Below are 14,530 nucleotides of genomic sequence, written 5' to 3'. Positions count from 1 at the left end.
GTCGTTTACCTCATGTTATTAAACATTTTCTGTTACACTCAGACTCTGTACTTGTGAGAGGGGAAGTATTGCCTTTTAGAGGCACCCAGGGGCTGGTATGTAATTGTCCCAGGTCCCTGGGTGGGGGCTCGAGCCGGTTTTGCATTGCGTTGTTGAAACAGAACCCCTAGATACAGAACCCGGCCCTTGTTGCTGCCAACTTAGATGGGCAGAAGGGATACATGTCAATTGGATTATTTTCATTTAAATTAAAAACATGTGTCTTTTTTTTTAAACAAGACTATTGTGGATTAAATTGGAAATTATGACAACCCATGTTAATGCCTAAACTTGCTATACTTTGGTCCATGTTTGCTGCCCAGTTTTAATGGATGTCAAACCACTGAATTTGTGGAAGTTGTTGTCTGAGCACCTGGAACCAGAGTTTGTTGAAAGGGTAAAACCAGCTTTTGATAACAGTAGCCTCTTCTGCAGGCACAGAAAGAATATTTTCTTCATTTCAGTGTATTCAGCTAATTCAGTTCAATGACACGTTCATTCAAATTTCAGATACTGACGGGGAGTTGAGAAAGCAGGAAAGCTTCTTTTCCACTTCCAATCTATGAATAAATACTACACGTGGGGGATCTAAAATCTGAGAGATACGATGACTAGAAACAATCAGTTCATGTCACTAACTGCAGATACCTCCTTACATCAGTTAGGTTCAAATGAAAAATACGTTTCGATCCACTTTTTTGTTATTATGTATTCAGCACATTTAAAGTAGTTTTATTTCATTAATAAACATATTGAAAATGCTGTTTCTGTGCATTTTTGAGTGCATTTGAATTTGCATCCAAACAGAGCTTGGACAAATCAGATGAAAAAAAATCATCATAATCTAGGAAATAAATGTATCATTTGCCATTTTGCAACATAATCAAAATGTAAAAATTAGACTGAAGAAATGTAAATGACTCCATATAACTGCTTCAATCAACGTGGATAGATATAGTTTGCCATCATAGTTAGCAAAAGAAAAAGCACCAAATTCAGTGTTAAAACTATATTTAGTTGCAATTCAACATTTTTAATGGTTATCAACTAATGAGAATCAACCTATGTTAGGAAAATAACTAAAAAATACAACATTAAAAACTCCTCGCCCCCCTGGTGTAACCACTGGACAACACTTCCCATCCCAAGCCGGGGAGAGAACCCAGGAGTCCTGAATCCTAGGGCAGGTAGTTTGGGGTGGGAAGCAGAGCTGGGGTCTCATCTGCTCTGTCTCGGGGCTGGTCCTTACCCTGCAAAGACATGAAGCAGATTTGTCCATGAGTCGACCTGGATCCCCATGTATCAGCCCTGCCCCTCTGCCCTACAGGGCAGCCTGGACAGGGGAGGGCCCAGGACAGAATCTCTACCCCCCACGCTCTGCCGGGGGAGCCCCGCCCCCTCCAGCTGCTGAGCCTGGATACCCTAGAGACAGGTTCCCGCCCCCGGCAGCACAGCGCCCCCTACCGAGCCCCCTGCCCCACCCCCTGCAGCACAGCGCCCCCTAGTGCTGCCCAGGGGCTTTGGGGCCAGCTCTCACTGCCAGGGGAGTGCGCCCCCTTCTGGGACTCTGCCCCAGCCCCTGGGTTTCCTTCCCTGTCTCCCATCCAAGCCATGACCACTTCCCAGCCCGGCTTAGCAGCGGCTTTAACCCTTCCCTCGCTGGGCGGGGCACTCACTTCCTTGGGTTTTCCTGTAACAGAGGAAGGCCAGGAGACGGTCCCTGCCCCAGCCAGGTGCCATTCACACCTGGAGTCACTGCGGAGCAGGTCTGGGTGCGGCTGTCCCTATTTGGGAGTAGGAACGTCCCTGTGTCTACAGAGCTACGGGGGAGCTTGTCTGGCAAGCGGGGCTGTATCAAACCAGGGGGCGCTAATTCCAACAGCCCAGACTCGCTCTGAAACCCCCCACAAGGGTGGATGTGGGGCTGGGAGCAGGGACGTCGAGCCGGGTCCCTCACCTGCTACCACCAGCTGCACGGAGTCGCTGGGCTGTGAGGAGATGAAGGGCTCTGATCGGGGCCGGTAGCTGCAGCTGTAGTTCCCTCCGTGCTGCCGGCCCACGGTGGAGATGTGGAACTCGGCCCCATCCCCAGCAGGGTCCATGTGTTGCTGCAGGCTCGGGTCTTCAGCCTTGTGCAGGAAGAAGGTCACGTTCTGGCGCTGCCCCTGACACCGGATGGTGACGTCTGCCCCTGGGGCGGTGACCCCAGTGGGGCTCAGCGAGATGGAGGGTCTGGGTAAGTTGGGATCTGCGCACAGGAGACAGTCTGTGAGAGCCAGACCTGGTCACCCACCCAGACCCCGCCTCCCTGGCCAGCTGCAGCCATGGACAGATCCAGGGGCCCCGGGCAGGGATTCTCTCCCAGACCCCAGAGTTCCCCCCACCCAGAATCCCGGCCCTGCGAGCTGGGCTCCCAACCCCACAGACATGGAGCCATGGCTCCCTAGTTCTTGGGATCCTCATATGCCCATGTGTGGCCCCTGCCTCATTCACTGCATCCAGCCCCCCGAGCACAGAGCGACTCACGGGCTGGTCTCTGGTGCCCGGCACCGCCCAGCACCACAGGCCCCGAGCCAGACACAAGAAGGAAGTCAGCCTCCCATTCTACATAGCGGGAAACTGAGGCACGGACATCCTCACTGTCCTCAGTGAGCTCCCAGGGGCCGGGACTGTCTCTTCACTCTGTGTTTATGCAGCGCCTGGCACAAAGGGGCCCTGCTCATGGCGGGGGCCCTACATGCACCCGCAACACAAGGGATCCAGCGCTATTGAGGCCAGCGTTTGCAGAGGTCTCCGCTAACTGTGGGCGTCTCGGTTTGTGGGCGCTCGGCCTGAGAACCCTGAAGATTGAGGCCCCCCCACAATGAAGGACACTTTTGAAAACCGCGACGTGCTCCCATCCCACAGAGTCTATGTCCGCAGCAGGAGCTGGCCCAGATCTCCTGGGTCCCAGCCCAGCGCCGTGTCCACCAAGCCACTGCTTCTCCTGCAGCCCCTGCCTCATTCAGCCCCGGTCGGGGCACTGCCTGGGGCGGGGCCTGGAGAACAGAGGGGATGGGCTCACGGGATTAAATAGTTCATACAAACTGGGGACAGCGTTAAAGTCGCCTCCAGGGCTGCTGCTCCCCCCTGGCTGGGGAACCCCCCAGTGACTCCGTCCCCACTCCCCAGCCGGGCGTCCCCTCTGCGGGGTCAGGGCTCAGGGCAGAGCCTGGCTCTGAGTGTCCCATTGGCACCGAGCCCCCGTGAGGGTCTGGCTGGTGGTGGAGCTAGGAACAGGGACGCGAGACGGGCCCCTCACCTCTCACCACCAGCTCCACAGACTCGCTCCACCTGACGAACGGCTCCGACCTGCTGTGATGGGAGCAGCTATAGTTCCCGCCCTGCTCCCGGCGCACGTTGTTGATGGGAAACAGAAATTTCAACTTCTCCGAATCCACGTGTGCAACATGGCGTCCCCCTTTATTCAGCACGATCCGCACGCCCGGGCCCTGCCCCCAACACTGGACGGACACAGCTCCCCCCAGGGAGACCTCCCCACTGGGGCTGATGATGGGCTTGGGCAGAGTGGGCTCTGGGAGCAGAAGGAGACAGGCCGTGAGACACAGACCCTGGGTGGGGAGGGGCTGACACGGCGACCCAGCCACCGGCCCCTCCCCCGCACAGCTCCCCATTGAGTGCTGGGCGTGCAGGGGAGTGGGGAGGGGCTGGCTGAGCAGCCCCTAGGCCCCAAAAGCTCTGTGTGTCCCCGGAGATGGGGAGTATCCCCCTGGGAAAGGCCCCCTGCTCCGCAGCTTCCCCTGGAGCCAGGGATCCCCCCTCCCTCGGACTGAAATCTCCAGCGGCTGCTGCTCCCCCCAATGACTCCATCCCCCATGGGCTGGACCCCCCTTTCCGGGAGGCTAGCCCTGCAACCCCGGCCCCCCCCTGCACAAGGCCCCGCTTCTAGTAGCAGGAGCCCTGAATGCCCCTCGCCACCCCTTGCCCCAGCCAGAGAACCCCCGGACCTGCCGGAACCCCAAGACAGCCCCCCACCCCCGCCACCAGAGGACCCCAGGCACAGCCCCAGTCCCGGGTCAGACGCATCTACCCAACCAACCTGAGCCCCGTCATGCGATGCCAAGAACCCCAGCGGCGCCAGCCGGCCCGGGTGACCCCAGCCCTGTGCTAGGCCAGAGCAGCCCCCAGCCCCAGGCCCCGGCCAGCTAGCCAACCACAGCCCAGCGTCCCTCGGCAGTGGGGTTACCATCCTTCCATATTTCCCCAGACATGTCCAGCTTTTGCGTCTGGGAGGAATTGGTAACAAGGTTAAAAGGTCCGGGATTTTTCCCCGCCCCCCCCTCCCTTCCATGCAGAGTGTGGCGTGGCTGATTGGGTGGCTGGGCCTGATTGAGCCTCTTCCATTGGCCTCCAGCAGCCAGAGCCCCTCCCCTGCTCCCCCGTGCTGCCTGCAGCGTGTTTTGCCTACACATGGACATGGGCATGGTAAGGGGAGTCCCGGGGGCAGTCAGGGAGCAGGGGGAGGGTTGGATGGGTCCCCGGCCTCCACCTGCCACTCCCCCTCCGTGCATCCCTCCCCCCGGTGGGTCCCCCCCTCCCTGCCTGCCTCTCCCCTGCCTGCTTCTACTGCCAGAGCCAGCAGCAACTGCTGTCTGCTGCCCCTGGGTCCTAGTGCCCCCCATCACTAAAGGCAAGACAGGCTGCCCATACCCTGCCCTTCCATCCTAGCCCTGAGCCTCTCCAATGTCCCAAACCCCTCATCCCCAGCCCCAGTCAGAGCCCTCATTCCCCCACACCCTAATCCTCTGCCCCAGCCCTGAGCCCCCTCCTGCATCATGAACCCCTCATCCTCAGCCCCACAGCCCTCACCCCTGCATCCCCTCCTATCCCCAAACTCCCTCCCAAACCCCCTCCCACTTTCCCACACACCCCCTACTGCCCTCAAACTCCCTCCCAAGGTCTGCACCCCCTCCCTTTGCACTACCTCCCACCCCCAAACTCCATCCCAGAGCCTGCACCCCTAACCCCCTCCAGCACACCCACCCCCTGCCCCAGCCCAGAGCCTGCACCCAGCACCCAAACTCTATCCCAGAGCCTGCACCCTGCACCCCTCCTGCAACCTAATCCCCAGCCCAATACCTGCACCCCAGACCTCCTTCCCCCACCCAACTCCCCTCCCAGAGCCTTAGGCAGGTGGGGGGGTTCTGGGCACCACCAAAATGTCTAGAACCCTGCCACCCATGTGAGTGGATAAGGGTCGGGGCAGTCAGGGGACAGGTAGGGTCCTGGGGGGAGGCAGTTGAGGGGGGTTCTCAGCAGGGGGCAGTCAGGGGACAAGAAGCGGGGGGGTTTGGAGGTTCTGAGGGCGGCAGTGGAAAGTGGGAGGGAGTGGATGCGGCAGGGGCGGGGCTAGAGCGGGGCTCCCCCCCACCCAGTGTCCTCTTTTTTGATTGTGGAAATATGGTAACCCTACTCGGCAGCGACTCCAGACAGGGTAGGCAGAGCTTTACCTGGCCTATTATAACCACCACCCACGTCGTCCCCGCTCCCTGGCCGGGCGTCCCCTCTGCTGGGCCCAGGGCTTAGGGCAGAGCCTGGCTCTGAGCCTCCTACCAGCATGGAGCCCCCGCGAGAGACTGGCTGGGTGTGGGGCTCGGAGCAGGGACGTCGAGCCGGGCCCCTCACCTGCTACCACCAGCTGCATGGGGTCACTGGGCTCTGAAGAGATGAAGGGCTCTGATCGGAGCCGGTAGCTGCAGGTGTAGTTCCCTCCATGCTGCCGACCCACGGTGGGGATGCCGAACTCGGCCCCATCCCCAGCAGGGTCCATGTGTTGCTGCGGGTTCAGGCCTCCAGGCTTGTGCAGGAAGAACGTCACATTCCGGCGCTGCCCCTGACACCGGATGGTGACGTCTGCCCCTGGGGCGGTGACCCCAGTGGGGCTCAGAGAGATGGAGGGTCTGGGTAAGCTGGGATCTGCGCACAGGAGACAGGCTGTGAGAGCCAGACACGGGCACCCGCCCAGCCCCGGCCTCCCCGGCTGGCTGCAGCCATGGACAGATCCTGGGGCCCCCGAGCAGAGATTCTCTCCCAGATCCCACAGCTCCCCCCACCCACAATCCCGGCCCTGCGAGCTGGGCTCCCAGCCCCACAGACACCGAGCCATGGCTCCCTAGTTCTTGGGATCTTCATATGCCCATGTGTGGCCCCTGCCTCATTCACTGCATCCACCCCCCAGAGCACAGAGCGACTCACGGGCTGGTCTCTGGTGCCTGGCACCACCCAGCACCACAGGCCCTGAGCTGCACACAAAAAGGGAGTCAGCCTCCCATTCTACATAGCGGGAAACTGAGGCACAGACATAGTCACTTTCCTCAGTGAGCTCCCAGGGGAAGGGACTGTCTCTTCGCTCTGTTTATGCAGCGCCTGGCACAACAGGGCCCTGATCATGGCGGGGGCCCTACATACACCTGCAACACAAGGGATCCAGCGCTATTGAGGCCAGCCTTTTTAGAGGTCTCCGCTAACTGTGGGCATATCGGTTTGTGGGCGTTCGGCCTGAGAACCCTGAAGTTTGAGGGCCCCCCACAATGAAGGACACTTTTGAAAACCATGATGTGCTTCCATCACACAGTGTCCGTGGCCACGCCAGGACCTAGGCCAGATATCCTGGGTCCCAGCCCAGCACTGTGTCCACCAAGCCACTGCTTCTCCTGCAGCCCCTGCCTCATTCAGCACGGGCCGGGGCACTGCCTGGGGCGGGCGCTGGAGAACAGATGGGAGGGGCTCACGGGATTAAATAGCGACTCACGGTTCATACAAACTGGGGATAGCGTTAAAGTCACCTCCAGGGCTGCTGCTCCCCTCTAGCTGGGGAACCCCCCAGGGACTCCGTCCCCACTCCCCAGCCGGGCATTCCCTCTGTGGGGTCAGGTCTACGGACAGAGCCTGGCTCTGAGTGTCCCATTGGCACCGAGCACCCGTGAGGGTCTGGCTGGGGGTGGGGCTGGGAACGGGGACACCGAGCCGGCCCCCTCACCTTCCACCACCAGCTCCATGGGGTCGCTGGGGTATGACACGGTGAATGGCTCCGATCTGCTGTGATAGGAACAGCTGTATCTCTTACCGGGCAGAGCCTGGCTCTGAGCATCCTAGCAGCATGGAGCCCCCCCGCGAGGGTCTGGCTGGATGTGGGGCTGGGAATGGGGATGTCGAGACGGGCCCCTCACCTGCTACCACCAGCTCCACTGAGTCGCTGGGCTCCGAGGAGACGAAGGGCTGTGATTGGAGCCGGTAGTTGCAGTTGTATTTCCCTTTGTGCTGCAGGCCCACGGTGGGGATGCGGAACTCGGCCCCGGCCCCAGCAGGGTCCATGTGTCGCGGCGGGTTCAGGTCTCCAGCCTTGTGCAGGAAGAACCTCACGTCCCAGCGCTGCCCCTGACACCGGATGGTGACGTCTGCCCCTGGGGCGGTGACCCCAGTGGGGCTCAGAGAGATGGAGGGTCTGGGTAAGTTGGGATCTGTGCACAGGAGACAGGCTGTGAGAGCCAGACACGGGCACCCACCCAGCCCCGGCCTCCCCGGACGGCTGCAGCCATGGACAGATCCTGGGGCCCCCGGGCAGAGATTCTCTCCCAGACCCCAGAGTTCCCCCCACCCAGAATCCCGGCCCTGCGAGCTGGGCTCCCAGCCCCACGGATGCAGAGCCGTAGCTCCCTAGTGCTTGGGATCCTCATATGCCCGTGTGTGGCCCCCGCCTCATTCACTGCATCTAGCCCCGCGAGCACAGAGTGACTCATGGGCTTGTGTCTGGTGCCCGGCACCGCCCAGCACCACACGCCCCGAGCTGCACACAAAAAGGGAGTCAGCCTCCCATTCTACATAGCGGGAAACTGAGGCACAGACATAGTCACTTTCCTCAGTGAGCTCCCAGGGGAAGGGACTGTCTCTTCGCTCTGTGTTTATGCAGCGCCTGGCACAACAGGGCCCTGATTATGGCGGGGGCCCTACATGCACCTGCAACACAAGGGATCCAGCGCTATTGAGGCCAGCGTTTGCAGAGGTCTCCGCTAACTGTGGGCGTCTCGGTTTGTGGGCGCTCGGCCTGAGAACCCTGAAGATTGAGGCCACCCACAATGAAGGACACTTTTGAAAACCGAGACGTGCTCCCATCACACAGTGTCCGTGGCCGAGCCAGGAGCTGGGCCAGATCTCCTGGGTCCCAGCCCAGTGCCATGTCCACCAAGCCACTGCTTCTCCTGCAGCCCCGGCCTCATTCAGCCCAGGCCGGGGCACTGCCTGGGGCAGTGCCTGGAGAACAGAGAGGATGGGATTAAATAGTGACGCACAGTTCATACAAACTGGAGACAGCGTTAAAGTAGCCTCCAGGGCTGCTGCTACCCCCGGCTGGGGAACCCCCCAGTGACTCCGTCCCCACTCCCCAGCCGGGCATCCCCTCTGCGGGGTCAGGGCTCAGGGCAGTGCCTGGCTCTGAGTGTCCCACTGGCACCGAGCCCCCGTGAGGGTCTGGCTGGGGGTGGAGCTGGGAACAGGGACGCCGAGCCGGGCCCCTCACCTCTCACCACCAGCTCCACGGGGTCGCTGGGGTACGACACGGCGAAAGGCTCCAATTTGCTGTAATAGGAGCAGCTGTAACTCCCGCCCTCCTCCCGGCTCACATTGCTGACGGAAAACACAACCTTCGATCCATCCGAATCCACAGGTGAGAAATAACGTCCATCTTTATTCAGCACGATCTTCACTCCCTGGCCCTGCCCCTGACACCAGACGCTCACAGATCGCCCCAGGGGGACCTCTTTGCTGGGTGTCATGGAGATGGTGGGTTTGGTGTAGTTGGGCTCTGCAGTGGGAAGCAGACAGGCCGTGAGACGCAGATCTCGGTCGGTGAGGGGCCGACACGACAACCCAGCTACCAGCCCCTCCCCAGCACAGCTCCCAACTGAGTGCTAGGTTTCCAGGGGAGTGGGGAGGGGCTGGCTGAGCAGAGCCTGGGCCCCGAGCCCTCTGTGCATCCCCCGCGATGGGGAGTATCCCCCTGGGAAAGGTCCCCTGCTCCACAGCTCCCCCAGGGACAGGGATCCCCCCTCCCTCAATCTCCAGCGGTTGCTGTTCCCCCCAGTGACTCCATCCCCCATGGGCGATGGGTGTATCCCCCTTTCCAGGAGGCTAGCCCTGGAACCTCCCCCCCACACACACACACACAGACACACACACTGCACAAGGCCCCGCTTCTAGTGGCAGGAGCCCTGAGTGCCCCTCGCCACCCCCTCCCCTGGCCGGAGAAACCCCGGGTGGCCAGAACCCCGAGCCAGCCCACCATCCTCATCTGCAGAGGACCCCCGGCACAGCCCCAGGCCCAGGTCAGCCCCAGCCAGCCAACCGACTCCAGTTCCAGCCGTGCGATGCTGAGCAGCTCCAGCTGCGCTGGTCGGCCCGGGTGACCCCAGCCCTGTGCTAGGCCAGGGCAGCCACAGCCCCCAGCCACAGCCCCCGGCCTTCCTCTGCCCCAAATCTCCAGTGGCTGCTTCTTCCTCCTGGCTGGGGAACCCCCAAGTGACTCTGTCACCACTCCCCGGCCAGGCGTCCCCTTTGCTGGGCCCAGAGATCAGGGCAGAGCCTGGCTCTGAGCGTCCTATCAGTGCAGAGACCCCCTGTGGGTCTGGCTGGGTGTGGGGCTGGGAGCCCAGGCCCTGAGCTGGGCCCCTCACCTCCAACAATGATCTCGACGGAGTCGCTGGGATGCGATGTGCGATTCTGTTCCGTTATGGAGCGATAGTCGCAGGTGTAGCTCCCTCCATCTTCCCGGCCGACACTGGCGATGGGAAATTCAGCCACGGTCCCATCAGGCACTGGCTGCCTCTGCGGGTTCAGTTGTCCAGTTTTACGCAGAAAGAACTCCATGCCCGGGTACAAACCCTCACAGCAGATGGTGACGTTTCCCCCGAGTGCCACCACCCTGCTGGGGCTCACCCAGACGGTGGGTTTGAGAAATTCATGCCCTGCTTTCAACAAGAGACAGGAGTTAAACAGGGGAGACACAGCCCCTGCCCCCCACCCCAATTCAGTCCATCCGTCATTTGGCCTCTCTAGGAGTCTGTCCCCTACCAGGGTTGGCACTGCCTGCCCATGGGGCTTGGGGGCAGGGGGTTCACCCAGACGTTGCTCAGGTTCCGGCTGCATGAGTGATCCCCTGCCTCCTCCCACCCCGCCTGAGGCCAGCCAGGGAGCCTGAACAGTGGGCCCCCTGCAGCTCTGCCCCCCACCCCGGGGTTGGAAATAGAGTCTGTGACCGGCAGGAATCTCACAAGACCCACCTTTCCCCAGACCTAGGGATCGGGGGGTGAGGCTGTGAGTGCAGGGGAGGGAGGTGTTGGGGTGGATCTCGGGGCAGGGGAGGTTCTGGGGGTTCTGCCTGCGGCTGCACTGACCGTGAATGTTTCAGTTCCCCGAGGGGATCTAGAGCCCATGGATGGGCCCTGTTAGCGTTTGTATGAGCTGAAATAAATCCACCTGCTGCCCCCGCTCATTCCTCACAGCCTGGGGGCGGGGGGGTGGGGGCAGGACATTAAACTAGAGGATGGTTCCCGTCTGCTTCGTCAGACCCCTCGAGCCAGAGTCAGCTCCTAGTTATTCCCTAGTGGGGCCAGGACTGGGGAGGTTCACAGAAGAACGGGGCCGGGTCTGAGCTCACGGGGGGAGTTTGGGTTGAGTTTGGGGGAAGGTTCAGGGCTCAGTTCCTCTTTTCTCCACCCCACATATCCCCTCCCCCGTCCTTGATGTTATCGTCCTCCCCACAAACTGATACTCACCTCCCCACACGCTGCTGTGCCCGGCCAGCCAGCAGCCTGGAGAGGAGACGGCTCGTTAGTGACCAGATACCAAAGCAACTGGATCCTACACCCTGGTCTCAGATCCCTCCATGGGCACACTCCCTGGTCTCAGATCCCACCCCCCATGGGCACACGCCCTGGTCTCAGATCCCATCCCCCATGGGCACACGCCCTGGTCTCAGATCCCCCCATGGGCACACACCCTGGTCTCAGATCCCACACCCCATGGGCACACTCCCTGGTCTCAGATCCCTCCATGGGCACACGCCCTGGTCTCAGATCCCACCCCCCATGGGCACACACCCTGGTCTCAGATCCCTCCATGGGCACACGCCCTGGTCTCAGATCCCACCCCCCATGGGCACACGCCCTAGTCTCAGATCCCCCCATGGGCACACACCCTGGCTTTATTCGATACTCACTGAGGAAGAAGACAGTGAGAGCAGATGCCATGATGGGGGCAGCCAGGGGCCCCTCAGCGCTGCCACCAACACCCCGAAGCCCAACTCAACCAAGCCCCAAATGAGGAACTCAGCTGGTGGCTCCAGCTACAGGAAGTGGACGATGTGTCGTCTCTTCCTGCATCTATCATATGTTGGCTCTAATCTGCAGGTGAAATCTACGGCAGGCAAAGCAAGCAGAGGTCCCTGCAAAGCCCAGGAAACCCTGGGCCCGCCATAACAAGGGCGAGGCAAGTGAGGCACTTGCCTCAGGCACGCAAAGTTGGGAGGGTGCAGAAAGTGGTGGAGAGGGAAAAAAAGCTGCTGGCACTGAGATATTTATAACCTGGGTGATCTCCCCTCTGGCCCCACCTGCGCCCCCCCCCCCGAGTGTCCCCCAACCCCGACTTGCTTTCCCCCCCCATTCCTGGCCCTGGAGCAGAGCAGCTCCATGCTGCCTCCCTGCCGCAGGGTGCTCGTGCCCCCTTCTCCCCTGACTCTGAGCCTGACCTTCCCCCTCAGACCCTTCCCTTTTCTAGCAAGACTCTCCAGGAGCACAGGAGGCCCCCCCACCCGCAGTCACTGCTCCTGCCCCATGCTGGGCAAGGAGGCAGCCCCATCCCTCACCCCCTGTGGGGCTACAGTCAGGGGCAACAGCAGGGGAGGAGGCGCACGCAGCAACCCCCGGCACCCACCATGGGGGAGGCGAGGGAGATTCCTGGACCTGAGAGGGACCCTAGGAGCACATGCAGTGACAGTGGTGGGGTGAGTGTGCTGCTGGGGGGGCAGGAAAGGGGGGCTCCTCCCCCAGAGTTTGCTGCTGCTAGCAGGGAAAGGGCTGGGGGGAGTCCTCCTCTCTGTCCCCTGACCCGGAGCAGCCTGCCTTGTGACGAACTGGGCCTGTTCTCACGGTGGTCTGTGAATGCTGACAGGGGAGTGTGCTGGGATAGTCTGCATTGCAGGATGGGATCTGCCCGAGGGCGCCCGAGGGCGCATACCTGAGTGTGTAACATGAGAACCCAGGAAGGGGTTGAAGGTGAGGTGACTCCTTAGCCCGGGAAACTGAACAAAGGCTGTGGGAGGGGTCGAAAAAGGAGAGTGCTGGAAGCAGGCTAGAAGGAGGCTGGAGAGATGGCTGGGGGGCAGAGATGGCTCTGACCCCCCAAAGGGGGGTGGGCTGGCATGCCCTGGGACCCCAAGCTGGACCTAACTGAGGGGGGCCCTGTTGTCTGTGCCTGCAAGACCTGTCTTGGACTGTATTCCTGTCATCCAAATAAACCTTCTGCTTTACTGGCTGGCTGAGAGTCATGATGAATCGCAGGAAGCCGGGGGTGCAGGGCCCTGAGTCCCCCAATACTCCGCAACAACTGGTGGCAGCGGTGGGATCTACTGCACCCCGTGGACGGCGCTTCCTGCAGTAAGTGACTGGGGAGCAGTAAAACGAAGGGGGATTGACGGGGACCAGGCGCGCTGAAGAGTGAGAGAGAGACGGTTATTACCCCTGGGAGTGTGTGACCAGCGAGAAGGACTTTTGCAGTAACAGGGTCCCCCGAGGGGATCGCAGCGAGTGGTCCCAGGGGCGGAGGAGTCTGCAGCTCGACCCTGGCAGAGAGGTGGTGACCTCGAGAAGGGCTGGAACACTAGGGGGCCCCCTGGGAACTGTGGGGAGCTGTGAGCACACAGGCCGGTGAGTGGCCAGCAGGAAGATGTATGCCAAGCGGCTTAAGAGCGACCTGGTGGAGCTGTGCAAGCAGAGGCGGCTGCGCATTGGGAGGCTCACCAAAGAACAGCTCATTGCCCAGCTGGAGGCAGAAGATCGCGCGAATGAACTGATCCCTGTGTCTCAGGGAAGCAGCCTGGCAAATGCAGCGCAGGCACCAGTGTCTGTCCCAGCTGGGAGTGGTCAGCCGGCTGCTGAGGGCGTCCCGAGACCCCTCCTTCCTATGCCTAGGGGAAGGGTGGGGAGGAGCCCAGCAAATACCGAAGGCGCCGTGGCCCCCCCGGCCAGCAGGGGGTCCCCCCGGCGAAGCTCGCCGGCCAGCAGAGGATCCTCCCGGCGACGTTCGGCATCCGGGGAGCGGAATTGGCTGGAATGGGAGAAAGAGCTAAAACTGAGAGAGCTGGAGGATCGTGAACAACAGAGACAGCATGAACGGGAGGAGAAAGAGAGACAGAGACAGCATGAACGGGAGGAGAAAGAGAGACAGCATCAGCGTGAACGGGAGGAGAAAGAGAGACAGCGTCAGCAGGAACGGGAGGAGAATGAGAGACAGAGACAGGAGAATGAGAGACAGCGTCAGCATGACCTGGAACTGGCGAGATTGAAGGGCAGCGAACCCCCGGCTGCGGTGAGTGAGGGGGGACCCAGGACTGCACGGAGCTTTGATAAGTGCATCATGGCCCCATACAAGGAGGGGGAGGACATGGATGACTTCCTGGAGGCCTTTGAGACGGCCTGCGAGCTGCACCGGGTGGATCCCGCGGACAGACTCCGGGTCCTTACCCCCTTACTGGACCCCAAATCCGTGGCATTGTACCGCCAACTGGGAGAGGCAGAGAAAGGGGACTACGAACTATTCAAAAAGGCCCTGCTACGAGAGTTTGGGCTGACTCCTGAGATGTACCGGGAAAGGTTCCGGAGTCAAGATAAAACCCCTGAGATCTCATATCTGCAACTAGCCGCCCGCATGGAAAGATACGCCAGCAAGTGGGCTGGTGGGGCCCAGACGAAGGAGGACCTGATTAAACTGCTGGTACTGGAGCAACTGTATGAGCGGTGCCCATCCGACCTGAGGCTGTGGTTGGTGGACCGAAAGCCAGAGAACCCGCGACACGCCGGGCAGCTGGCTGATGAGTTTGTAAAGAGCCGGTCAGGGGGTGGCAGGGAGGAGTCCCAAAGGAGCAATCCCACCACAACGCAGAGAGAGAGTCACCATGGGACCTCCCCGTGGGAAAATACAGAAAAACCCCATCAGAGGGGAACATCCGGCATCAGGACCATCCGACCCACTCAAGGGGACCCAGGGGACATGGGCTGCTACCACTGTGGCCAAAAGGGCCACATACGGGCCCAGTGCCCCAGGCTCAGGGACAGACTGAGCAGGCCGAACCCACAGAGGGTTGACTGGGTAGAGACCCAGCCCGGCGAGAGGCAGCATTCCCAGGGAAGGGGGGCTGGCAGAGTACCACCTGCTAAGGAGG

General features: G+C 61.0%; 1 protein-coding gene across 1 annotated transcript in view; it reads right to left on the bottom strand.

The window, feature by feature from the left end:
• Window positions 1-975: 975 nt before the first annotated feature.
• The window catches only part of LOC128826301 (immunoglobulin superfamily member 1-like), a 57,478-nt gene continuing 43,923 nt past the window's right edge, over window positions 976-14,530 (bottom strand). The window contains exons 3-9 of the mRNA XM_054009548.1: window positions 9,768-10,058; window positions 8,615-8,899; window positions 7,269-7,559; window positions 5,725-6,015; window positions 3,341-3,613; window positions 1,997-2,287; window positions 976-1,289 (exon numbers count right to left, since the gene is read on the bottom strand). Of these exons, the coding sequence (XP_053865523.1) occupies window positions 1,285-1,289; window positions 1,997-2,287; window positions 3,341-3,613; window positions 5,725-6,015; window positions 7,269-7,559; window positions 8,615-8,899; window positions 9,768-10,058 (1,727 nt within the window). The 3' untranslated portion in view covers window positions 976-1,284. The remainder of the gene's footprint in view (window positions 1,290-1,996; window positions 2,288-3,340; window positions 3,614-5,724; window positions 6,016-7,268; window positions 7,560-8,614; window positions 8,900-9,767; window positions 10,059-14,530) is intronic.

The sequence above is a fragment of the Malaclemys terrapin genome, chromosome 20 (genome assembly GCF_027887155.1).
Source record: "Malaclemys terrapin pileata isolate rMalTer1 chromosome 20, rMalTer1.hap1, whole genome shotgun sequence".
NCBI lineage: Eukaryota > Metazoa > Chordata > Testudines > Emydidae > Malaclemys > Malaclemys terrapin.
Note: the sequence above shows the minus strand (reverse complement) of the source record. Positions and strands in the feature narration are given on the sequence as shown.